The sequence below is a fragment of the Podarcis filfolensis genome (genome assembly GCF_964270895.1).
Source record: "Podarcis filfolensis genome assembly, chromosome: 10".
Classification (NCBI taxonomy): Eukaryota; Metazoa; Chordata; class Lepidosauria; order Squamata; family Lacertidae; genus Podarcis; species Podarcis filfolensis.
The window spans coordinates 37,340,260-37,366,795 of record NC_139612.1 but is presented as its reverse complement, the minus strand read 5'-3'; the positions used below and the strand labels follow the sequence as shown (position 1 = coordinate 37,366,795).

General features: G+C 43.4%; 1 protein-coding gene across 2 annotated transcripts in view; it reads right to left on the bottom strand.

The window, feature by feature from the left end:
* Positions 1 to 15,437: 15,437 nt before the first annotated feature.
* ALX1 (ALX homeobox 1) overlaps positions 15,438 to 26,536 on the bottom strand; it is a 32,839-nt gene continuing 21,740 nt past the window's right edge. The window contains exons 4-5 of one of the 2 annotated variants that reach the window (XM_083573370.1): positions 16,878 to 16,934; positions 15,438 to 16,097 (exon numbers count right to left, since the gene is read on the bottom strand). In XM_083573370.1, the coding sequence (XP_083429496.1) occupies positions 15,777 to 16,097; positions 16,878 to 16,934 (378 nt within the window). In that variant the 3' untranslated portion in view covers positions 15,438 to 15,776. The remainder of the gene's footprint in view (positions 16,098 to 16,877; positions 16,935 to 26,536) is intronic. The other variant, XM_083573371.1, reaches the window with a different exon arrangement.

Sequence of the window (26,536 nt, the reverse complement as noted above, 5' to 3'; positions counted from 1 at the left end):
ACAATCAGTGCAGTTGCTTACTTTATTCACAGTTGCTCCAGTCCAGTAAGGGAGATCTGCCCAAGGAAGCAGTCTTTCTTCTGTTTGCACAGCTGCTGCAGATGCAGATACACATCTAGAGGCAAATCCCCATCCTTATCACAATACTCACCCAGGCCCCACTGGATTAATTACATAAGGGTAAAGATGAGCATCTTTCAAGAGAACGGCTTACCTGTAAGATTTGAAGTGTCGCACAGGCACATGGACACAAGGTCTCCAAGCAACTTGCAACATATTTAAGAGCATAATCAAAACACATTATGCAGGACTCACTTGCGCAAAAGACAAGCAATTCCTAAAAGATACACAGAAACAACTCCCAGCCTTATTATTATTAACATAGAAAAAATGAAACGGGGGCAGGCAGGGTTGGTGTGGTGTGGTGCAAACATGCCAGCAGAGCCAATCTAGCTCCCATAGTAGTGCATTCGCACCATGCTGACTTTGCCACCACCTTGTCCCTCCCACTCTTCATCCTTTGTAGAGCAGCAAGTCCCCCAGGGGGAGGTCAGGGGAGGGGTGCAGCCCTGCCATGCCATCCACTACTCAGAGTATGTTAACTCCCATAAAGCCAATTTGAAGTGGAGTTAAGCCCCAGGGTACTTCTGGTGTCTTTGTAATGTGGTTTGGCTTGTGGGTTTGGTTCATAATAGAGGATGTACTGTGGTGGGCTGGGGTAATGCAAGAATGGAACAAAAATCTATTCCAGCATTTTTGAAGTGGTATAACCACCAAAAACAATTTGAATTTACTAAATTGTTTTCTGGGTCAGTTGCTGGGGACTGAATGGACTCCAACTGGCTTATGTTTTAAATAGTTTCACTTTTCTATCCATTTGGGGTAAATTGGGACCCCGATAAATTTGCATATAACTTACAAACTTCCCACACACACATACAAAGGGAGCACTACAGGGCAACTGAGGAATACATAGAATAATAAATGGCTCAGGTTTGGCTAAAAAAAAAAAAGGAGTTCTACAAATATTTCAACAGCAGCTGGGGTCCACAACAACCCCACTGGTTTAGGAGGGTTAAATTGCCTATCATAGCTTGAGAGTGCATGATTCATAAGAGCAGGGAAGAGTCACCGGAGATATTTTGCTGTTCTTTTTCCCTTAGCTTGACTGCGCTTGACAATCTGACCCATTAATGAATTGAAACATAAATCTGCTAAAGAGCTATGAACAGTTTCCGTGTGGTCCTGTGTATCTGCTTGGGAAACTTTCTTTTGGTAGTGCTCCAGTCCCAACCGATGATATGGGGAGTAAATAGTGTCATCTTCTGGTCACAGTGCAGAGTTTAGATCCTATCTCTCCTACGCACTTTACAGATGGTCTACCGTATTAAAAAAATAAAAAATAGTTATAGCATACCAGTGGCAGAGAATAGAGGTCACCTCTTCTCTCATACCCTCTTTGATGAGTCCTTCTAAGATAACAAGCTGTGCATCTGAAACATTCCCATGGGATAACTGCAGGTCACATCCCTTTGTCTATGTAGCAATGAACTCCTTGTTAATCACAAAGTAGTCAAAAGTACCATATTTCCCCTGCTAATAGTTTCGTTGTAGTTTAGGGTCTATATATAGGATTTTCATCTAGGGCTCCAGAGTAAGGATTGTTTATTTATTTTGTTTCTTTGTTTAATTTCAGTACTATTCCTAAGCCACCATTCAGGGATTCGTCCTCCCATGGAGGCTCACAACATATTAAAAACAAAAGATTCACATTATACAGAATAACAAGTCATAAAATGCATTCTATAATATGTTGAAGCAGGGGTGGTCAGTGGGGTACACTTCCGAATGTTGTTACAATTCCCCTCAGCCCTGACCCTCGGCCATGCTGGCTGGAACTGATGGAAGATGAAGGCTAGCAACATCTGGATGACACCATGTTGACTACCCCTGCACTAAAACACCCATAAAAAATGTTATAATAGCAGCAGATGGACAATGTCAGCAGAGAAGTAGTATGAATACAAAAACAAGCAACAGGGCATAAAGCATTTGAAACAGCAGCCGTTAAAGGCAGAACTTAAAATATCAAGTAAAAGCACTTTAGAACATCAACAACAAAAGTCTTCAGGGCCCATTTAAAAGTCATCACCATATGGACTCACCTATTTAGGAAGGTGAGTCCATATGGTGAGGCCTCCTTCAGCTTACCTGGACAGGGGTGGAGTGGAATGGAGTGGCAGCAAAATGGGGTTGTGCAAGTAAGCCAGTGGACTCGATCCAGCCCCCTGGTTGGTGAGCCCACTTAGCCTTGTCACTGCCGCCACCCCGCCCCTTCCAGAAATGCTACAGCAATGCAAGGGGCAGGAGGACGGCTCCGTGGCTCCACCCCACCATATGGGCTGCTGTTGGTCACCCCTGAAAAAGCCATTTACTAGACTATTTAATGGTGGCCCTGTGAGACAAAACGGTAGGCCCAAGGAGGTTTGTTGGGATGTAGACAGCCCATCAGATTCCTTAGGTCCCAACCATTTAGGACTTTAAAGGCTTTGAAGGTAACTAACAGTTCACAGAGAGGAGACCCATGACTCATTCCCTGCCCAATCATAGGTGGAGCTAGAACCAAGGATAGACAGAACCAGCCAATTATAGTTCCAACCTCCTTCCTACAAGACGATTCAAGGACTAAGGTGGAGGAAGGTGACAGGCAGTGCCTCTCTTTGGAATGGTTGTACGTAAGAAAGTGGGCAAATGGGGACTGTCTCAGGGCAGAGTGATGTTCATGCCCTATTTGCCCTCCACTGCCTGTGGATTCTCTAGTACTGAGATATGTCCAAAGTAAGAGGAAGAACAAGCAAGTGGTAGGTCCTCTGCATGGGGAACACAGAGAAATGCTATTGGGTGACAGAGAAAAGGTGGAACTACTCAACACCTACTTTGCGTCTGTCTTCACCCAAAAGGAAAGTGATGCCCAATCTGGTGATAACAGAATAAATGATGTAAGGAGGGAGCTGCAGCCTAAGACAGGAATGGAGGTAGTAAGGGAACACCTAGCTACTTTAAATGAATTCAGATCTCCAGGGCCTGATGAATTGCATCCAAGGGTACTAAAGGAGCTTGCAGATGTAATTTCAGAGGCTTTGTCTACTATCTTTGAGAATTCTTGGAGAACAGGTGAGGTCCCTACAGACTGGAGGCGAGCAAATGTTGTCCCCATCTTCAAAAGCTGGTGGGGGGAGACCCAGGTAACTACCAACCTTGATTGGTTGACCTCGATACCAAGGAAGGTCCTAGAACAGATAATTCAACAGTCGGTCTGTGAGCATTTAGAAAAGGATGCTGTGATTACTAAGACCCAGCATGGGTTTTTCAAAATAAGTCATGCCAAACCAATCTGATTTCTTTCTCTCTCTTTTTGATGGTATTACAAACTTGGTGGATCAGGGAAATGCTGTGGACATAGTATATCTTGATTTCAATAAGGCTGTTGACAAAGTCCCCCATGATATTCTTGTGAGGAAGCTGGTAAAATGTGGGTTGAACAAGGTAACTGTTAGGTGGATTTGTAGCTGGTTGACTGACTGAACCCAAAGATTACTCATTAATGGTTCCTCGTTATCCTGAAAAAAAAGTGACAAGTGGGGTGCCTCAGGGTTCTGCCCTGGGCATAGCTGTCAGTGTTTCCCTTTTTTAAAGGGAAATTCCCTTATTCTGAATAGGATTCCTCGCAAGGAAAGGGAAAAGTTGACAGCTATGGTCCTGGGTCCATTGTTGTTCAGGGTCTGTATAAATGACTTGGATGAAGGCATTGATGGGATGCTCATCAAATTAGCGCATTACACCAAATTGGGAGGGGTAGCTAATGCTGCAAAAGACAGAATCAGAATTTAAAATGACCTTAACAGATTGGAGAACTGGGTGCAAGCTAACAAAATGAACTTCAATAGGGACAAATGTAAGGTTCTGCATTTAGGCAGGAAGAACCAGATACATAAATCTAGGATGGGGGGCACCTAGAAACTAAGCCTTAAGAGGAGCACTTGAAGGAGATAGGTGTGTTTAGCCTGGAAAAGAGGAGACTGACAGGAGATATGATAGCCATCTTCAAATATCTTAAGGGCTATCACATGGAGGAGGAAGCATACTTGTCTTCTCCTAGTCTGGTGGGTAGGACTCGAACCCATGGCTTGAAGTTGCAAGAAAGCAGATTCCAACTAAACATTCGAAAAAACTTTCTGACAGTAAGAGCTGTTCAGCAGTGGAACAGGCTTCCACAAGAAGTGGTGGACTCTCCTTCCTTGGGGGTTTTAAAGCAGAATTTGAGTGGCCATCTGTCATGGATGCTTTAGCTGAGATTCCTGAATTGCAGGGGGCTGGATGACCCTTGGGGTCCCTTCCAACTCTGATATTTTATGATTCTATGAAATGAAACGCCTACTTTCAAAGCTCCTTGTGGATTTTCATCCTGAGAGTCTCTTTGGGAATGCAATCAAAGGCACCACTGAGCAGCAGCAGCACATATTTTCACAGGCAACTTATTTTGCTGTTACAGTTATTGTTCAGCTAGCCACGGGCCCAGCTAAAACCCTGCTAGCTCAGGATGTGGCTGAAAGTAGCCTCCTCCAGAGGCGTTGTTTATAAATTACTTTGGTCCACTTGACAAGGTCAAATCCATTCTCCTAATGATGAATCTCATCTGCTCTGGCGCAGAAAGAAATGTTTTCTTTCACTTCGACGTGTTGTAAGAGCTCATTCATCTCTGTATGTCCTATAAGAGAATGCTGCTACATCAGAGGGAAAAGGAGCAAGCAGAGTGCAACCGATGGCCAGGAAGATATATGGGATTCACTTTCCTGGGACAGACAGTCGAGTGGTAACAAGTGATAGAAAACAGCTCTATATTTCAGCGGGATGTGTGTTCACTCCCTAGGGATTTAAACCCCGCTGTGCGCCATCTGCATTGAACGGATCCGAACTACTTTGTAGCTGTAGGTTTTTATTTCACTTTTATTTTTTTGTTTCTCTATTTATTTGAGTGGAGGCCAATTGCCACCCCTGTAGAAACTGTTGCCAAAAGGAATTGAAAAGGAGGAAAGCTAACGCAGAAGCCGAGCCAGTGTTGTTTTAAACATTTAGCAGTATAAATAGGAAGTGTCGATAAACGTGGGGATTTTAAGTAGCTCTCTGTCTATCTCTGCTCCATCGTTTGCCTAAAGTCCAGGGGAGAATTAAGTCAATTAATGGATTTAATGGTTCAGGTCAGCTTCTAGTCCAAGAACAGAGGGAATATGCTGGAAACAGTAAAGGAAACGGGAGTCAATATTATTTCCTAGAGCTGGCCTTCCTTAAAAGCTTAGGCAAATCCCTTGTCCAAGCCACACTGTAAATCCACGTTGGTGGATCTTACCAGCTACAACTGGGAACAAGACTGGGAACTGCTGCAAGTAATTAGCTGGGAGGAGGGGGACAGCTAATTAAATAAGCCATTGAATTTTATTGTCGAAACTGTATGAGGAGAAAGAAGGGGTATAAATAGCCTTAAATATATAAATAAATAGTGTGCTTCAGAAACAATGGAGAGAACTATTTTAGCACAACACCTCTTGTATGTGTGTATGTGTTTGCCAAGCTAAAACAGTCTCATTTGGCAAAAGCAAAACACATTATTTATGTAAAGCAACACAACGTTCTGAAACAGTTGATAGTTATGGAAAGGCTGAGTATCGTAGAATCATAGAATTGTAGAGCTGAAAGGTACTGCAAGGGTCATCTAGTTCAATCTCCTGCAATGTAGGATCAGAGTTAAAGAATCCCTGATTCCGACACACCTTTACATTTGCTTCCTAACTGGGATATGACAACAGGATCTCCCTCTTTTTTCTGGATCTCCCCTCTCCCCCATTCTTTTGCCTCCTCTACTTTTTTTGCACAGTCTGAGCTTTGCTTGCTGCAGTCAGTGGGGTAGAAAGAGAAGACACTGTGTCCTCACCCTCAGGGTTTTCTGCAGGAATTGAAATTAAGGGGCCTTTGAGCTGAGGGGATCATCCCCTTTGCCAAGGATAAAAGTGAGCTCAAGGGGTATAGCACCATGGAGGCAGGAACGAGAAATGCTTCACTTCATGACGTTAGAAGGGTTAACTTACACGTAATTTTAGCATTTTATTTTAACTAAACCAAGTTGTTTGTTTCTAATGTTTGGATTCTTTGCTATTTTTAGTAACTATTTTAGATCGTGTGCTTTCGAGGTAGGAAAAACACACAATCTCAGTGTGCAGTGAATGTAGTCTGCAGTGTTGTGTGTACACAGCCTAGATTACAGTCTGATAATTCTTGCTAATTCCCATTCCTTTCAGTTGAAGGAAGGACCTTTAACAGCAAAGAAAACATGTTCCTAAGCCTGTATAACCAATAGTTTATATTCCAGTAAGTGTTTTTGTTTTTGTTTGTTTGTGTGTTTGTTTGGTTTGGTCTTTGTAGATTTCTTGCATTGGCCCAGATTGTTAAATCTGTTGCAACGGGCTTCCCTGCAACTCTCCTCTCCATAATGTTTATACCTCATAAAGTGCTGGAATTGTTATTTGTAAGTATATTACTTACCCAGTTACCCAAACCAGCACCTCAAGCATATGCATTTCATTGGTTTATTTAAATTCTTATTAAAACTAGTGGGAAAATATCTCATTTATTCATTGATATCCTGTTTAGATTGTGAATTGCTCTGTAAATGCCTTGAGTTTCTGAGCTGAAGATAACAGCCATTTCCCATTATATCCATAATTTAACAGGCAGTAATTGTAGCTGCTGAACCTCTGAGCAGACAGATACTAAAACATTAATGTAATTGGTTACAGGACAAAACAATTCTTTCAATGAATTTTACAATGGCAACAACAAAAATAACATGGCTCATAGAATTAGCCTATGTGTGCTGCTGCACTAGCTGACTGCCAATCCTCCAACTGAGGAATCCTTGGTAGCGCAGCAAAAATCTGAGCATGTGTCTCACAATTTTTACTATTTGTATACCTTCTGATATGCCTCCTTTAGCACTGTGCAAAAATCTGTCCTCCGATTTCTTTGAAGTTTTCTGACAATGAGAGAGAGATTCTCATTTCCCTGTCTCATTCTGATGGTATTTCAGTTTGATTGTTTTTAATAATTTTAGCAGGTGAAGGGTTTAGGGCAGGGGTCAGCAACCTAAGGCCCATGGGCCAGAAGCAGCCCACGGAGGTCGTTTGACAGGCCCCTGAGCTGCCCCCGAACCAAGCCGCCCGCCCACGCACTGCACCAAAACAGTGCAGTGCAGCACGGGGACTCGCTTCCACGGTGCTGAAAATCGCATCTGCGCATGCACAGAGACCGAAAATCACAGGGGTGCATGCGATCTGGCCCACAGAGGGATCTCCGTGGGACCGATCCGGCCCAGGCAAGATAAACCTTGTGGACCCCGGTTTAGGGCTTACTTTCTCATTGCAATGTGGTTGAGGGTGGTGGATGTGCCTTTCTTTCCTGGAAACATTTACCCAGCACTCTGCAGCCTCCCCAGCTGCCTTTGCTTTCTGATCTGGAAAAGGAACCCTGGGATGAGCTTTCACTAGCCTTTGACTGAATCCTGGGCAGCTGGGAAGGTTGAAGACTGCAGACCACTATAGAGACCACTATAGAGATGAAAGAAAGGACACACATACTAGCTTCTTTGCTGCATTGAAAAGAAGGCAAGTGCAACAAAAGCCCTGCATCCCATTCATGAAACGATCTACATTGGCTCCCAGTACATTTCCAAGCACAATTCAAAGTGTTGGTGTTGACCTTTAAAGCCCTACACAACTTCAGCCCTGAAGCATCTCCACCAGACATTAAGATTCAGCTCCGAAGGTCTTCTGGCAGTTTCCTTACTGCGAGAAGTGAATTTACAGGGAACCAGGCAGAGGACCTTCTCATTAGTTGTGCCCACCCTGTGGAATGTCCAGCAGATATCAAACAGATAAACAATTATGCGGCTTTCCATAGACATCTGAAGGCAGCCCTGTATTGAAAACCTTTTAATATTTGAAGTTTTGTTGTGTTCTTTTATATTCTGTTGGAACACACCCAGAGTGGCTGGAGCAACCCGGTCAAATGGATGGGGTACAATATTCTTTCATTCATTACCCGTGCTCATTGATCTGTCATCTATGGACTGGGGCAACTGAGTATTGCCTATTTACCTGTGGAAAACAATACTTCCCCAAACAAAAATGTATTTTACATTTAGCTTTAAACATTTACACAGATTCATTTTAGAAGAGAGGGCCCAGTCATAAAATAATTCTTGATGAAACTTTCCAGCAATGTTTCACCACAGCCATTTTCAGTAAGATACGAGAGCACTTGCCTCACTCCCATAAATTTCCATCTCATTTCAAGATTATCTGATAGCACAGAAAGTAGTGAAAGGGTTATGGAGAGAATGTACATGTACTTACTCCCTTCTTTGTAGAGTATACTGTTTAACCTGTCTAGATAAGGAAAGGCAATAGTGGTTCTGGGATATGGGTAACAATTCTGTGCTGAAGAATAATCTACAGGTGGATGCATCTGTTGTAAACTAAAAGTAACATCAAATGAAAACCTGAATGTATGTCTGGGTAAAAAGAGAGATGTTTTGGACCTGTGTTGAATGAGAGATTGAATGCTTACACCAGGGATCTCCAAACTCTGCCCTCCAGATGTTTTGGGACTACAATTCCCATCATCCCTGACCACTGGTCCTGTTAGCTAGAGATGATGGGAGTTGTAGTCCCAAAACATCTGGAAGGCCAAGTTTGGGGATGCCTGGTATTGAATAAGTAACAGAACCTAGGTCAATTGAGAGATTCCGGAAGTAAGAATAACCCTGGGCTTACAGTGCAGTCCAATACAGCAGTAAACCCCACAGAGTTCATGGGACTTGTTCCCAGGGAGGGATAAATAAATCATTGGTTTTTCAGGACAGGACTGGAAGCAACCAGTTGAAGTCACTGAAATGGAGATTAAACATGAGCCATGAGTAAAGCTTTGGTTAGGAATGAACTAAGGCAAGTTCAATCAATATTGCAGCAATCTGTTGCCCTGGGATTGTCTTCCATGGAGGTTTTCAAGAAAAAAATTAAACTGTGAGCAAAAGGGGCTCTGGAAGGGAAAGGTGTGGAGTGTATGTATTTAGTCAAAATAACATCATTGCCCAGTGCACTGTAAACCTTAATATTTTCAGAGGAGAGAGAAGGGAAGTTATATCTCTTTCTGTACCTGATGGAAACAGATGTGCATTGTATGAGTGGGCTGCACTATATTCACAGTCATCTTCTAGCATATGGTAGACAAATGGTTAGGGCACTCTGCTTGGGGGAAGGCGGAGGTTTACTACAGCTGAGACCCTTTTCACATTTGCAATCTGTGTCCTGATAGGGAAGCAACCTGAAACACAACCACAGGGTGATGGCTTCACCTGGCAAATCGGGCAGGAGGCGTACACCTGATTTCAGCCTTGAGAGAGGGATGGCAGCAGTTTTCATTAAATTGCTGCAAGCAGACAGTGGTGTTTACATGCCACGCAAATTATGTCCGTATGCCACAAACCTACACGCAGTTTCATTCCAAGTGGCTTCCATGCCACTTTGTACAAGTCAGAGTTGACCTCCTTTAAGACTGAAATAAGCTTCAGCATTAAGGACCCCTGCTCACTAAGATGCTATTCATTTCACTGCATTGCCATAAGGATGAGTGAATCTATCTGTGTTGCTTTTTCATTTTTCCAATCTTATATTCAGTTCACCTCCTTCCCGCAGGACTCGGAGATTGTTTTTTTTTTCAACAACAAAAAATCCTCATTAAAAAATGTCAGCATTTTAGAGTATATGCATATCCGAAATATGCACATTTTTAATGCAGCTTTGCCTAATCTGCACATTTTTGCAAGCAATTTCCCTGAATACAATGCATGCTGTTTTCACTGATAGATAACCTTTTCCACGCACATGTATCAATATATGCATTTTTGTACTCACAGTTTTGGTTGGAGAACTGTATTGCAGAATTTGGGAGGTTCAACATTTGGAAGGCGAGTTGCATTTAGTTTGTGCATTGTTTCACAACATATTGAAATAAAATCAAATTAAATTTGAATTCCCCACCATTCTGTTGGCTATGTCCCCCACCTCCTCCACCCTCCACTGTTGGAGGCAGTTTGTGTTTGGATACCAGTTTCTGGAAACCCCAAGAAGGATGAGTGCTGTTGTGCTCAGGTTCTCCTTGTGAGCTTCCTCTAGGCATCTGATTCACCACTGTGAGATCAAGATGTGGACTACATGGGCTACTGGCCTGATCCAGCAGGTTCTTCTCATGTTCTTGCATGATCCCTAGCTGTGGCTTAGTTTGCCTGTCACTAGTGACCTGAACCAAAGCTGTGGTTCTAGTTTCACAGTGTCTTTAGGCCATTGAAACTAACAGAGCTAAGCAACAGAGGCAGCGCTTCACATGATGAATGGGGAACCAGATAACCCAAGTCAGTTTGGAGCCATTAGCCCAGGGTAGCTCAGTTATCCTTCATCACGTAGAGCACTGCTTCTAAAGACTCTCATTCATTGCAAGTCCAAAGCTGGGCGCAAAGGCATGACAAGTTTAATACGGCATCTGTATCTCGTCACACCTCTCCTTCAAGAAGGTCGTGAATACCTGTTTGTCTAAGTGCATCGAGGGATGCCTGCAGTGTGTAATGGGAATAATTTCCACTGTAAATGCAGGGAGGAAGTTTAATTTAAGCACAGTCTTTCCAATTATGTGTAAATGGCAGGAAATCTGCTTCCATGCCCTCTTCACTCCAGCTGAAATGACTTTATAGTGTGTGTTCTCAACATAAAGGTTTATTGGGCTGCAAACTGTCCACTGCTGCCGTCCGCTGGCGGAGATTGTGCTATTCAATTCCAGCATAAAATGCCTCGGTGCTGATGATGAACAATGCCAAAAACAGCATGACGCGGAATTTCATGGGATGACCAGAGGAATTTCTGCTATTGCAATATATGCGAAAATGGAAGCGGAAGCCACATCAAAAGGACTTGAGATTGCCAAGTGAAGCCTGAGCTACTTCCCTACTGATGAATCCCTAATAAAAATTATCTGGAAATTGACTTGGCGTGTACCACATGCTACACCTTGAACATGAGTATGGGGAAACTTTTTTCCAAAAGATTAAAAACACATTTTTCAATAAGAGAGTTTCACTGTCTTAAATTTATAACTCTAGTCTTTTCCTTTCCTCTTCTATGTCTTATAAGGAAGTCTGGAAAACTGCTATATTTACACATATGAATACCAGTACTTTCTATTATGCTTGCATGTAGGTACAATAGCCCTCTTTAATGTACAAATTGATGGCTTTACAGCCATTCTCTCTTAATCATGGTTTCAAAACAACATCTTCCACATGACTCAGCCCACAAATTTTACAGTAAAAAGAAAAAACTAAAAGTAAAGCATTTTACAAGCTACTACTATTCTTCAGGCTCCTTTTCCTTTCTCTCCACCCCCTCCCATGTGCAAACATTCCCAGTTTTCCAAAGTAACTGTGGACACGTTTTTGGCAGAAGTGAGGTGCAATTAGTAAATAGTTTGCAAAGGCATATCAGTGTTGAGTTTACGGTTGTAAGCAGTGACAAAGACTCTCGCCTTATAAGCAAATGATGCTTTATAAAAATCCATTTGCAATAGTTTTGTTTTTGTTTTTTAAGCCATTCTGACTTACCGGGTTGTCTTAAAAAAATGGCAAGAGCTCCAAGCCTGAAGTTAGGGAGGCTGGTGAAGGATTGCTAAATCCATAGTTTCCTGGGTGGATGGCAGACATTTATGGATTGCCAGTCTTATAAAGCTAGAGTGACCATTTGAAATTCAGCAGGTACTAGTGCGCAGGTGGGGGCCACACACCAAATCAACTTGGAAATGATACAAGTTCTTACTGAAAACACACAGAACTCATGTCTCTCTCTTTTTAGCCAATCTGAGGAGTCAGGGGGAGAAATACCCCCCTGGCTCTGTCACATCCCTAAAGCTGTTGCTACTCAACCCAAGCTCTAAAGTATACAGTGGTACCTCAGGTTAAGTACTTAATTCGTTCCGGAGGTCTGTACTTAACCTGAAACTGTTCTTAACCTGAAGCACCACTTTAGCTAATGAGGCCTCCTGCTGCCGCCGTGCGATTTCTGTTCTTATCCTGAAGCAAAGTTCTTAACCTGAGGTAATATTTCTGGGTTAGCGGAGTCTGTAACCTGAAGCATATGTAACCTGAAGCATATGTAACCCGAGGTACCACTGTACTCTCTAAAAGAGCAGATGGCAAAAGGAGAAGAAGGGTGTTTTTTCCCACCTCCATTGCCCTGATAAACTGGGCAACCAGGGCTGGTCCAATACATTTTAGCACCTGAGCCAGACTCCAAAATGGTGCCTCCCTCCCAACCATGGAAGAAAGGGTGAGGGAAAATCTACATCAGGAACAAGGGAAAGAAAGATTGACATCAAGATCAGCTACCCCTGTGGATCCAGCCACTTTGCCTCATGGGTGGGACAGCCCTGTGGGTAACAGTGGACTGTGGGAGATGTAGTTCTCCCAAGGTTTCATGGACTGACTAGACACAGAGGAGTGGTGGGAGGCACTAGCTGGGGAACCCCCAAAGGAAACCCCAGAGGAGGAAGGCACGGAGCCAGTGGATTGGTTGTGGGACTACAATGAGCGGTCAGAGGGAGCAGACTGGGAGGAAGATGTGTTGGAAGCTGAAGAGGTAACAGGGTTTAGTGAGCAGGGAGAAGCTGTGACAGAGAGCAGTCAGAGGCAGGAATGGAGATTGGAGAGGAGGAGTGCCAAGATAAAGAGATCAGGCAGGCTGCTGAGGAAGCCAGGGAGTCTTCCCCTCCTGTATGGCCAGCTCTTCACCCTCCTGGTCTCCCAGAACATGAAGAGGAATGAAGAGGGTGGAGCAAAGAGAGACAAGATGAAGGAGCCTCAGGTTGCTGGGGAGGAGAAGACTTAGGAAACTGTGGGAAAGCAAGGACCTTCAGTCCTTGCAACTGCCTCAATGGGGCAAGATCTACTGGTAAGAGTGGCCATGCTCACTCAGCCTGAGCTGGTTTTTGTTTCTTTGAATGAAGGGTTAACTTCCCTGACATCTCATGAGTTATTACTCACCTGACCCCGACCCCCGTCCTGACCCAAGGGCTGCTATGATTTTTAACAAATCTGAACAGGAAAATGATTCTGAGATTTTAAAGCTCAGCTGATATGAGCTTTTACCAGGAGCAGGGGGCAAACCATGTATACCACCTTGAAGTTATTGGAGAAAGGACAAGATATAAATGCAATAAAATAAAATAACAAATCTGTGGTCCTTGTTTGTGGTGGTGCTGGTCCTGGTAGATTGTGAGTGCTTGGTGTTATTGTTTTCATTCAGGGCACTTTCAGGAGGGGGCCTAGTTTGCAAATGGATCCTTGAGATACCACAAACAGGTGACTGACAACAAAGGATGTTTATTTATTTATTTTTAAATTAATATTGGAATGCCTTTCACACTGAGGGCCCCTCCAGACATCCTTTTCACTAAATAGTCGTACCTCAGAAGTCGAACAGAATCCGTTCCGGAAGTCCGTTCAATTGGCGAAACGTTCGACTTCCAAAGCATGGCTTCTGATTGGCTGCAGGAAGCTCTTGCAGCCAATCGGAAGCTATGGAAGCCCCATAGACCATTCGGCTTCCAAAAGAACATTTGAAAACCGGAACAATCACTTCCAATTTTCATGGGAGCTGGAACGTTCGACCTCCAAGGAGTTTGGGAGCCGAGGTACAACTGTACATTTATGATGATGGGTTCGTGGTAGTTTTGGAGCAGTTACACCTGGTCTTGCCTTCAATTCTGTTGGATGCCTGAAAAAGTTTTGAGGTAGACATAATGTTTCATTTCCAATAAGTGCATGTCTCATAACTTCCTGCTGAAATCCTGTAGCTTTTCATACCACAAATGTTCCAAGTTTGGGGAGGAGGGTGCCCCACTTTTGTTGTACAAGAGTGCCCTTCCAAATGGCAACAATGTGATGGCACTGGGGAAGCCTCACAAAACAACTAATAAAGGGCAAGGATGGATGGATGGCCCAGTATAAATCCACTACCAATTATGCCCCTGACATGTTGCAAAATATAACATATGAAACAAGAGAAAACATATCAGTCTAGAGGGTCCTAAACAGTAAGAGAAACACCCATTGGATCCAGGTGGTAGTTTTATTGCACATGAACTCCTCTCACTTCCTGTCTCAAGTTTGGGGTTGTGAGGAAAATGCCAGCAGGAGCAGGCCTGACCGAATCTTGTCCGACTCAGTCTCAGTCTCAAGCCTTCCTTTATTTCAATTAAGTTTGAGTTTGCCTTTATGAACTTGGGAGCATGAGTGCTTCTTTCAAAGAGGCTAACATTTCGTTCATCCAAAGGAGCTTGGAATGTGGCAGGGGAAAGGGAGGAGAAATAAATCAAAGCAGATAGCAATTTGCCAGATGTAAAGTATTTTTCTTCATTCCTCCTCCCCACCTCCCTTCATCACCAACACACACATACTCTCTTTTTCTTTTTCTCTTTTTTTACTATCAGAAATTTCAGAATGTTTGCTGACATTTTAATTCTTCCTTCATCTTTCAGAGGCACTGACATGTCATCCAGAAACAGAAGTTTCTCTCTCTCTCTCTTGCTCTCCATCTCTCTCTCCTGCTGAAAAAAATCAGTGGGAGTTTTCCTTTGAGTCCTTGCAGCCATCACTGAAACTCAAAACACACACACCAATGTGTACTGCTGTCAGTTTAAAATTGTAACTCGGTTTTAACTGCAGCAGATAGGCTTCAGACTTCCCCAAACATTTTCCAGCTCAGCTCAGGTTGAAATTGGCTGAATCCTCCACCTTTGCCTTGGGACACAGATTAAGGTTGCACAATCCTTTTACCTACTTTTCTGAGACATAAACAGGATTGAATTTAGCAGGACATCATTCTGGATAGACACATATGGGTTTCACTCAAAGAAAGATGCCCAATAATTAAGGACAACTTCATAGAGGTATCTTTAATACTGGTGAAGGTACAAAACAAGTAAGAAAGGTATCATTCCTAAATAAATTATGGGTTGAATTCTGAGATCCCATGGGATTCACAGAACACTCCTGCTCATGGATGAAAGGAAAGGTGATTTTCTGGAGTCTATCTATCCCTGGCACCCCCTATATACCCCAAAAGTGGTCGGACTCCCTACACAGCTTGCTGAAATGTTTCCCTTGCAGCACTGTCATAACAAATGCATTTTCCACCAAAGACCTCCTGCTATACTGTGAATAAGGAATTCTGCATTGACACAGCATTGACACCAAGCAACGTATAGCAGATGTGCTTCTTTAATAGGTTTTATTCTTTTTTGCAGGTTTTACAATCATATTTCATCAACCAGTACAGTACAACATATTTGGCTATTTTTTAAGAGGGCTTCTGGAGACTGGCACATGGTGGTTCTATTTTGAGTCCTCCTACATGTTTATGCTTAAAAATGTGATTGTTAAATAGCATATCAGGCATCTGGCTTAAGCGGGCTCCTTTCTATCTCCTGATCGGTAGCAATTCTTCACACAGCAGCTTATGATTGGGTCCTTTAAATATGGGAAATAAGAAACGATGGTGGGTGGGTGTTTTTCTTCTGCTTCCTTTTGCCTGAACTCTGAAAAAGAAGGACATTCTCTTACATTACATGGCCCAGGAGATGTTAGCGGTATGTTCTTTGGCTTTCATTCGTAGAACTGCAATACTGGAAGACCTCCGTTCAAATTCTGGCTTGGTTTCAAATGCATGTCCATTGGTGGTTCCAGAAAGTAAAGAGTCAGTGAAGAAATTGTTGAGGGGAACATGGCTGAATTGGCTCTGATGGTTTGAAAAACCCGAGTACCCAGAATCTGTCCGAGGCGAATGAGAGTAAGGGGTCATACAAGAGGAGGTCTCCCGTGGAAGCATGCAGGAAGTCACCACCGAACCGCTTGCTGCATTTCCTGCCCACAAATTATTCTGAATCTGGAACATATGAAACAAAGAAGATTAAATGTGCACAATCGCCGCCACCCCCTCCTTAACATAGCTTTCTGCTTCGTTTGGTCCATTTTCAGGCAATCGGGTGACACATCTGCCGTTCATGTAACTGTAGAATGTTTATATCTGTGGAAATGACAAACCTGGTGCCAACAGGGGTCCAAAGGTTTGCTTGTTTAGGAGCACCTTGCACGGCCTGTACAAAAATGTTCAAAATCAAAACGGGATAGGTTTCCAGGGAAAGGGTTTTTGTGGTTGTAATCACAAGACTGTGTGACAACCAACTTTTCACCTGGCTCCAGTGAGAGCAATGTGTCCATGGAAGCTGATTTATGGGCATCAGATTGTCTTCTAGGAATAAGCCCTGTGTGCTCAAAGGTCAGCTGAATTAGAGGACCCCTGCATCCAACATCCCAAACTGTTCTTACAGTTCCCTTTCAGTTCCAAATGTACAGGGAGTTGAAGTTCACTGTGCATCTTTCAGTGTGAAAGAGATGCATAATTCTGCCCTTTGCACCTAAAAGAGCCATCAAGAGCCATCTAGCTGAGCATCTTGTTTTTCAAATAGTCTCCAACAGATCCTCTGGACTTTTGCATTGGGGCACCTGATATTCAGAGGTTCGTGGAGGTACTATAGACATCAACCAGTAAGAAGTATGCTCCATGAATTTCCTTAATTTTTTTAAGCTGCCTAACCTAGTGGCCATCAACACATCTTGTGGTGGTGAGTTCCACAAGCTACTTATGCACAGTGTGAAGAAGTACCTCCTTCTGTCTGTCCTGAACCTGCTGCCAGTCAACTTCTTTGGGTGACTCCGAGTTCTAGAATTATGAGAGAGAAAAAGTTCCGTCTGTGCTCTCCTCCCCATTTGTCATCTTATAAACCTCTATCACGTCAAATTGTGGGACACCTTCTGCCAGTCATCTTTATTGACTAAATTGTGCATGACACTGTAAGCATGCAGAGATGTCACAAGAATTACTCGTGTATCCTCTCTGCTGCTGCTGCTGCTTTTCGACATGCAGAACAAAAATAAAACAATTTTGCAATGTTGCTCTCGAACATGATATTGATGCTCCTAAGTTAAATGGCTTTCCTCATCCAATTGAACTAGTGCTGTGATTCTGTTTAGACTTAATGCTCTGCTTCCTGGAATGCCAGTCACTCCTACAGGCACAGCTCCTGGGGAACCAATTCATCCCCATACCAAAATTCGAGTTTCACATTTCTATCCTGTCTTGCATCTGGCCACATGCCACTCCTGTTACTATTGCTTAATGATGTTTCTATCTGACCTTTCCTCAAATGAACAAAAGATGCATGCATTCCCACTACCCACCCTGCTTTATCTCACAACAACCTTATAAAGTAGGCTAGACTGAGATATAGTAACTGTGCCCAAGATGACCCCCATGGACTTCAGGGCTGGGTGAGGGTTTGAACCCTTGTTGTTTTCTAAATAAAATTAGGCTGATGAGAATGTGGGTACATGCATACGCACCAACATTCACACATACTCCCCAAACTGAAAACACCATGAGCTGTAATTTTGTGGGAATTATTTGCCAGGCAGGCTCTGAAACCAGTGCGGAGGATTTCTGTTCATCGCATAAAGAAAGCAAGTGTAAAGTGAAATATATTCTGAGAGTCCATGGGAATTTTACTTCATCAATCTGATTTGCTTTTAATAGAAAGTAAAAGGAAAAATTTAAGAGCCCTTCCTCATTTTTTTTAAAGGATATATGAAAGAGAAATAGTGTGTACTTTACTGCTGTGTCAAATCTTCTCCAAGTTAAATTTTTGCTTTATGAGGAGCTAAATGCCTCCTACCATTTATTCCCTGATGGATGTTTGCAACTGTTCTTACCCGTTATTTTCCTAGTGAGTGTGCCTATGAAAGGGGCCTCATTCCTTAGCTCAAAAAGTTAGGTATGTGTGCAGCTGCAACCTTATATTCTGATCTCTGCATGGAGGTGCAAGCTGTAAAAGTCCAAGCAGAGCTGCGAAAGTACAGCTTATCTCTCTGATCTGGCCTCAGACCCAGGCCTGGACCAAAGAGTGAATGGGGACGGAGGGGTGGGAGGAATGCCAAGTCATTTTGTCTAAAAGCAAAACAACACAGATTCATTACAGTTGTGGCAGGACAAATATGCCCTCAAGCCTTTGTTTTTGCAGATTGTCTCGGGTGGGGGGGGGAACAAAATTCCAAGCCAGGGTCACCTTACCGTGGTTCTCAACCTGTGGGTCCCCAGATGTTGTTGGACTACAACTCCCATCATCCCTGAGCTCTGGCCTTGCAAGCTAGGGGTGATGGGAGTTGTAGTTCAACAACATCTGGGGACCCACAGGTTGAGAAAGGCTGCCCTCCTAGTCTCCCACACAAAGGAGTAGTGCCCCCCACAACATATTTAGCTAAAGGTGAGATGGCCTCTGCAAACATACCACCCCAGCCCACGGGGCTTTGGGGGCATTAGGGCAGTGTGACCAGCTCCACCAAACTGGGCACTGAACTGAGGGGTCTCTATAGGGCATTGCAACTATGACATAGTGAATTAAGCAGAACAGAAGGCAAGAGCCACAGAGCACCGCTGGAATTTGAAAGACCAAAATCTGACTCTTCTAGCATGATTGGGATTCCAAAGCACAGGTGCAGAGCCTACAAATCCTGTTTCAGAAAGCTTTTGACGTTGGATATTTGCAGTCTCATAGGAACAGCCCACAGGCCCATCTAGCATTATTTAACCTGGTATTTTTTTCCCCATCCTGACCAGCAGTGGCTCTAAGGATTTCAGACTGGGGTGGGGGTGGGGACAGCAACAACATTCCCAGCTCTGCCTGGAGATATCAGTCAGTGTAGACAACACTGAACAAATTGGACCATTGGCCCAACGTGGTGTGAAAGCAGCTTTCCTAGGTTCATATGACGTGATTCCTCCAGCAATGTTACATCCCAAGTTTTTGTCAAGTGGGATACTTGGAGTGCCAAGGAACAATGGGAAGATGCTGGAAGCATGTGAAGGGAGGATTAAAAGGAAAGAAAATGGATCAGTGGACCAAATTATTTTCATGCCGAAGTAAAAGGGGACTAAATCCTTAAAGGGCCAAAAGTTCCTGTAGCAATGTGTGCTTTAAGTTCAGCCAGGCAAATGTTTTCCCATGTTTCATCATCTGCCTATCCCTTTAATTTGTCTTGAAATTCTAGAATTTAACCACAAAAGTCATGTCAAGCAAATAAAACTGAAAATTTATAAAGTTGGCAAGTAGGTTGTTTAGCTTTTCTTTACTTGAGGGATATGCAATCATAAATTTGATAACAAAAGGGTATCCAGCAGAACTCTTGTTGCTTGGTTTGCGAGCGTGGTGTAACTTTAAAAGTTGTGATCCTGTCTGTTTCACAGCACTACTTAAAAGCCTAATTCTCTGTTCCTCAAATTAGCAATTTTTTATTTTAAGTGGATAGGTAAAGATTTGCAGCAGGTTGACTGTTTAACAAGATATATGCTGTTAAGTTTCACTAAATAAATTCCTAAGTGTAAAATATATATTGGAATTTTAAAAATAAATACAGCCCTGTTTTACAATACGTAGAAAACATCAGTGCTTCTCCTGGAATGTAGGGCAGAAAGGAGACAGTACTTGAATTTAAAGAAAATATTTTTCCTGTGATCTGTGTAGTATATAAAAGGCAATTCAAGGCGATTCTGAATAAGCCTATACATAGATCTCATCTCTGGTTTCTGTTAACATCACAAACATCTTGAGTTTTGCTCTTGTGGTTACTGTGAAATCACTAAAGAGCCCTTCAATATTTTTCCTTACTATAGTACATGTGTGTGAGTGGCAGTGGGGGTGGGGGTGGGGTGGAAGCACTGTAAAATTCAATCAAATTAGCAAACACATTAATCAACTACAATTTTAGTTGATTAATAGACAGAGGTAACTTTAATCTGTGAGGGCACATATTAATTCGTGAAGCTGTTTTGGCTCCTATCTGTTATGATAACAGGAATGAAACAGAAAATATTAAAGATTTTTTTTTCCTTTTGACAAGGCAGTCATTTTTCTTATTAGCTAGTAAATTATCACCTCCTTCAGTATCTCAGATGGCCACCTACGTTGTGGTAACTTGCACATTTATTTAGATACATTTGATCAGAGCAATCTTATACATGCCAACCCAGAAGCAAGTCCCACTGAATTCAACTGGGCTTACTCCAGGTAAGTGGATATAAGGATTGCAGCCTTATTCGGTTAAATCAACTACAATATCTTTAGCGCTAATTGATATATTTGCTAGTGGACAATATAAATAGGCAAACACTAGCAAACTTATACTAATTAGGCTTCTGAATTTGGCCTGTCAAGTGCACAGATCTGTTATCTCCAGCCCTTGGAATGAATTAGTGCAGCTGAACAAAGTTGACTTCCAACAGCTTGCAGCAAAAAGCACAAGTACAGGCACAAAGCTTTTAACAGCTGTCTGACAGACAGAAATTAAACAGGATAAGTCTTTTCTAGTATGAAAATACAATTATGGGGAAAGCTTCATCTGTTGCCATTCTGTCGGTCAGACTTCTTTTTACTTGTATTTGGTTTAGATTTACTTTTGAACCCTGAACTTTAGCACATTGCTTTGTAACATTCAGAATGCAGGGGGGGAGGGTGATACTAATTTTTAATGAACTGTAAAACGTTATAAATTTGGATGGACATGAACTATTTGTTTTGTAAAAGGATGGGCCTTTTAAAAACAAACTTTCCAAGCCCTGGTTATCTCTGATCTAAGCACTAAGGATCTCTTAGCTCCAGTCTTAGCACTAAGCACCGCAGTACTAAAATCAGAGATCTTATTTTCAGAGTTTATTTTCTCTCTTTGCGCTGTAGTACCTAGCAGGTAGCATTTTCCTTTGCAGGTAACATTTTCCATCTCTTACCTTACCTCTGTAGGAACACAGGAAAAAAACTTCTGCCTATTCCTCAAAAGCCAGCAGGCACAAAAAGCCTTTCTCTGCTCTTTAAAAAGCTTATCTCCAGTCCAATTTAGCTGCTACTCTTTTAACATCAAAGAGGCTTATCTCCATTCTTAGCACTGCAGATTTAACAGTATTGTTGAGCTATGGCCCTTTAAAAATGTCGCCGATACAATAACCACTTTTTGTTGTTACCACTGCAGACTCTCAACTGCAGCTATGTACACACTACACATTTAAAACACACTTCCTTCCCCCAAAAAACATTGAAACTGTAGTTTCCAAAGGGTGTGAGAAACAGCTCTGTGATGGGTAGACTACAGTTCCCAGGATTCGGGGAAGGGGGTTAATGTGCTTTAAACGTATGATGTGTACACAGTCCTGACTTGCCCTTGAACTGTGCAGTGCTTTCAGTTTCTCCTCTTTTAAATAGTTAGCATTCTCTGCCTTTTTCTTGAAGTGCCTTAAACATGGATGGACAGCTCTTTCAAGCAGAGTATAACTATGATATGTGCAAAATGCATTCCAAAGCAGACACTTAACCCCAATGGTATTCTGACTGCCAACTTCTCCTGCTTATGTCACTTTTACTGCAGCCTCCTGAAAATGTTGACGGTGATACAACTATGGCGATTTTGAAGATGTTGAACATCCCTTCTCTCTGCAGAATTTAGCAATGCAGGATAACTGGAGTTGCAAGCAGGGCATCAATCAACCAAGGGGAAACTGAAACAGGGACCCATAACCAACTGAGAGATGATCAGAAAATTTACATAAATGAAAGAATATCCACTCCAGTTCTTAGCATGGTAGGTTGCTTCTTTGTTGTTGTTGTTGTTGTTGTTGTTGTGGGTTTTTCTTCCCAAAGCCTAATTTCTGAATATAAATTAGATCCTAGTACACTCTGCTTCTCCCAGGCTGCTTCAGCTGGAGGAAGGAGAGACCCTGTCAAGAAAGGGGTTGGGGGGAGAGAACACAGGAGGAGCATAGGGTGAGGCTGCAGATGCTCAGTGGTGAGGGGAAAACATTCTGCATATCTTATTTTAAAGAATTCTCTAATGTGGATTCACTATTGGAACTTAGGATGGTTGCATATTGCTGTACCTCAGTGTTTTCTCATCTGTGAATTAGGAGCAACATGGTCAAAGTTGTTTAAATACAATGTATTTTTAGTTTGTTTGTTCAAAATGTTAACTACCCTCCAGTTATTCTGCACATGTGTGTGCTATATGTATTTGCTTTGCCAGACTGCTTTTGCCACCAAAGCCATCGGCTGCCATGCCTTTCTACTTCCTCCTTTCTGCTTGCTGAACATCAGAATCTGGATTCTGTTGGCTCTGCCACTGTTTACAAGGCTGTACCCCTGAGCACCTGGGCTCTGCCCCACTCATCCAAAGGAGTCTCTTAAGTTAGAGGTTAGATGTATGACCCCTTCCCATGTATCTATGTTATGCTGTATCTCCTGAAAGGTCCTTTCAGTATGACACAGGCTGAGGATTCTGCCATTCTTCTGACCAGGAATCAGGACCAGCCAGGCTTGATGTTAAACGCACACATTTAATGTACACATTTCTTTATAAAAGAAAAGCAAAGCAAATAGCATCTGCTGTTGGAGGGGCAGGACTAATAATGAGCAGGATCACTGCAGGAATTGGGGGGGGGGGGAATTAAACCCTTTCCTCCCCTGAGGCTTTTCTGAAGAAAATCCCTGCTGGGTGCATTAGGGGGGAAATCCCTGATAGGAAGCAATAGGGGTGGGTGGAGGGGTTGGTAGGGTCTTAAGAGCTACAACGGGGGTGGGGAAACTTTTCTGGCTGATGAGCCACATGTTCATCTCCCTACCACCACCTGTCAAACCCCTGATGTCACTATGACATCAGTTCACACTGGGATTTGATGCCCAGGTTGTCAGGACTTCAAAACACAGCACAGGGCTGTATGAAAGCCCTGTTGCAAAGAGCCCTATATTGCTCTTTGAACCTCTGAAACCCATCATGTATGATGTTGGATGTATAGCAAGTGGCTGTGACTTGCCCAAAATGGCTTCATGGGCCACATGGAGATGCCTGGGAGGTCATATTTCTCACACAAACAGGAGGTTCCCCACCCCTGAGCAACAAGATAGACCAGTGGTCTGACTGTGTATAGATAGATGCTCAGTGTCTCCTAACAAAACTTGCAAAGGGGGTTAATGATGCAAAGGCACATTATACAGTACATACTTGGAAGTTAAAATGAAAGTAGTAGCCTGTGTGTCTTGCAGAGTCAAGTGTTATGCAATATGAGTAGTCTCGGGGGACGGGTGCTGTGCAAAATATTCACTGTATGACCCTACCCAGACTAAAGGGCTGTGGTCAGCACAAATCAGAATGGTTGGTTCCAAGAAGGATGGGGCGCCTCTGTGGCTATTTGTCAGCTTTGTGCAGAACAAAAACATATTTTAGTCAAATGCCATGTGGTGTGTAATATGCACCATATGGAGTATTTAATTTGAGCATGTAACTCTGATTATTGCTAATGGAAGTCCCCCATGTGCGCTCTGGTCATAAAGGGCCCCTATGTGGAATTAAGATGCAAGGTTTAACAAATAGCACATGCAGATTTATATAGTTCCTCACACCCTTGCTTTGTGAATCAGGAGCCCCCAAAGTTGCCCCACTGTTGGGAACTTTGCCATTGGCTAAATACATCAAATACAAGAAAATGCCGTCTACCAAGTCAGACCATCTAGCTCAATACTGTTGACACTGATGGGCAGCTACTCTCCAGGGCTTCAGTCTGAAGCCTTTTCCTGCCATACCTGGAGACACCAAGAACTGATCCTCAGTCCTTTTACTTCAAAGCATGTGCTCTTTTGCTGCCGTTCCTCCAGTGCACATAAACTAGATGAGCATGTTCCCCAGTCCCTGATGACACAAAGCCAGCTATTCTGTTTTGTTTGCCCTTTTCAGGAGAGATGTCATCTTCTTGCTTTAGCCACTTTGAACAGGAGTGAGGAGTAAGAGCAGCAGCTCAACTTCTACCTTCCTCCAGTCACTTGCTAATGCCCATTTCATCACAACGCTTTTGCCTCTGGGGTCAGTAGATGGTATCTCTCAGTGAGGGAGATTTGGCCCAGGTTCCTCCAGCTGCTGACACCTACCTTCCTCAGTGCATTTTTCTTTAAGATCTACTTATCATTATTTTTTCCGTCCAGCTTTTCCTCCAAAGAGCTCAACAAATGGTTCTCTCCCCACCCCATCACTACTTAGTTCAATACCCTTACCATGAAGTCACATCATGCAACTAAACACTGGAGAGGTTGCAGCAATTCAACACCATGTTCCTAATGGGGCTCTGCCACCCTTTGGACAAGTCAAAATGGCGTTCTTATCAGCATCCACTACTAAGAAACTCATGCCCTGTGACATCCGTGTGTGTGACACAAGACCTATTCAGGCTTACTGGAAGGAAGAGCCAACAGCTGGGGCAACAGGGCTGCAGGACCATGGATCTAGCCTGACATCTCAGGTTGCACATTCCTCCCAGTCTCTTTGGCAGTGGGGAGCCTTTAGCATCCATGGAGACTGCATGTATACTTAAGGACCTGGGAAGATCAGGATACCAGGAAATGGGGAAGGGCCATAGCACAGTCGTACGCATCTTCCTTGCAAGCAGAAGGTCCAGGTTCAATCCCAGGGGTCTCCAAGTAGGGTTGGAAGAGACATTTGCCTGAAATCCTGGAAAGCCACTACCAGGCAGTGTAGGCAATATTAGGTAAAAGGTAAAGGACCCCTAGATGGTTAAGTCCAGTCGAATTTGACTATGGGATGCAGCATTCATCTCCGCTTTCAAGGTGAGGGAGCCGCCGTTTGTCTGCAGAAAGCTTTCCAGGTCATGTGGCCAGCATAACCAAACTGCTTCTGGTGCACAGAACATCATGATGAGTGCCAGAGGACACGGAAACGCCGTTTACATTCCCATTGCAGCAGTTCCTATTTATCTACTCATGTTGGTATGCTTTCAAACTGCTAGGTTGGCAGGAGCTGGGACAGAGCAATGGGAGCTCACCCTATCGCATGGATTCAAACTGCTGACCTTCTGATCAGCAAGCTCAAGAGGCTCAGTTGTTTAGACCACAGTGCCACCTGCGTCCCTTCAGACAATATTGAGCTAGACTAATGGCACCTTGAAGATCCCATTTAGGCCAGGGCACTGCAGGATCTAAATATTTTTCAGATATAGCTAAATACAAGCTAAATACAAAGGCATGTCATGATGAGAATCAGCAAACCACTGACTTTGCAGGCTTTTGTGATCTAAGTGAAATATGCTGCTGCTGACTGTGCTATTCTGAGAACTCTGCCTAGATGGATCTAGAGCTCCCACTGCCACAACCCCTTGCTAAACTCAGGGATTTGGGACTCGGCTTCTCCTCCCCCACTTTTGATTCTCTGCAACTACCCATGTTTCCTAGACTCAAGCAAAGATTCCCTGAGAACACAGGAAACTGCCTCTGACCACTGGTCTATCCAGCTCCATACTGTCTACATTGCCTGCCAGTGGCTCTCCAGGGTTTCAGACAGGAGTCTCTCCCAGCCCTACCTGGAGATGCTGGGAATTGAATCTGGCACCTTCTACATGCAAAGCAGTTGCTCTGCCATAGAGCTATGGCTCCCTTCCAGTTCCTTCAGCCCTTCCTGAGAGGAACTCTGGATCCCACTCTCTCCTATGCCACAGCATTTACTAGGTCGCCATTGGGATGCCGTTTTCTCCATCTGACTTATTGCTTGGCTACTTGGAGGAAGGATGGACACACAAGCATAAACAGATAAAATAACAGAAATTGTTCCTGAACGTCTTCACTTAAGAGCACATTCTCACAGGGCCCTTAATTATATGCTTTTAGTGTACTTAGAGGGACGCGGGTGGCGCTGTGGATAAAACCTCGGCGCCTAGGTCTTGCTGATCGTATGGTCGGTGGTTCGAATCCCTGTGGCGGGGTGAGCTCCCGTCGTTCAGTCCCAGCTCCTGCCCACCTAGCAGTTCGAAAGCACCCCTAAGTACAAGTAGATAAATAGGGACTGCTTTATAGCGGGAAGGTAAACGCCATTTCCGTGTGCGGCGCTGGTGGTGACTCGCCAGAGCAGCTTCATCATGCTGGCCACGTGACCCAGAAGTGTCTTCGGACAGCGCCGGCTGCCGGCCTCTTGAGTGAGATGAGCGCGCAACCCTAGAGTCGGTCACAACTGGCCCAGACGGGCAGAGGTACCTTTACCTTTACCTTTTTAGTGTACTTAGATCTGGGCACAAATTTCTTTGCATTTGCTATTATATTACCGTTATTCACTCATGCTGGTTTTGGTGTTCTTTAATGCTGTGTTATTTGTGCTGAGATTGTTTTTGCACATCTTTTTGGTTTTGTAGGCCACCCAAAGAAAATGAGATAATAATAAGTGAAATTCAACTAAGAT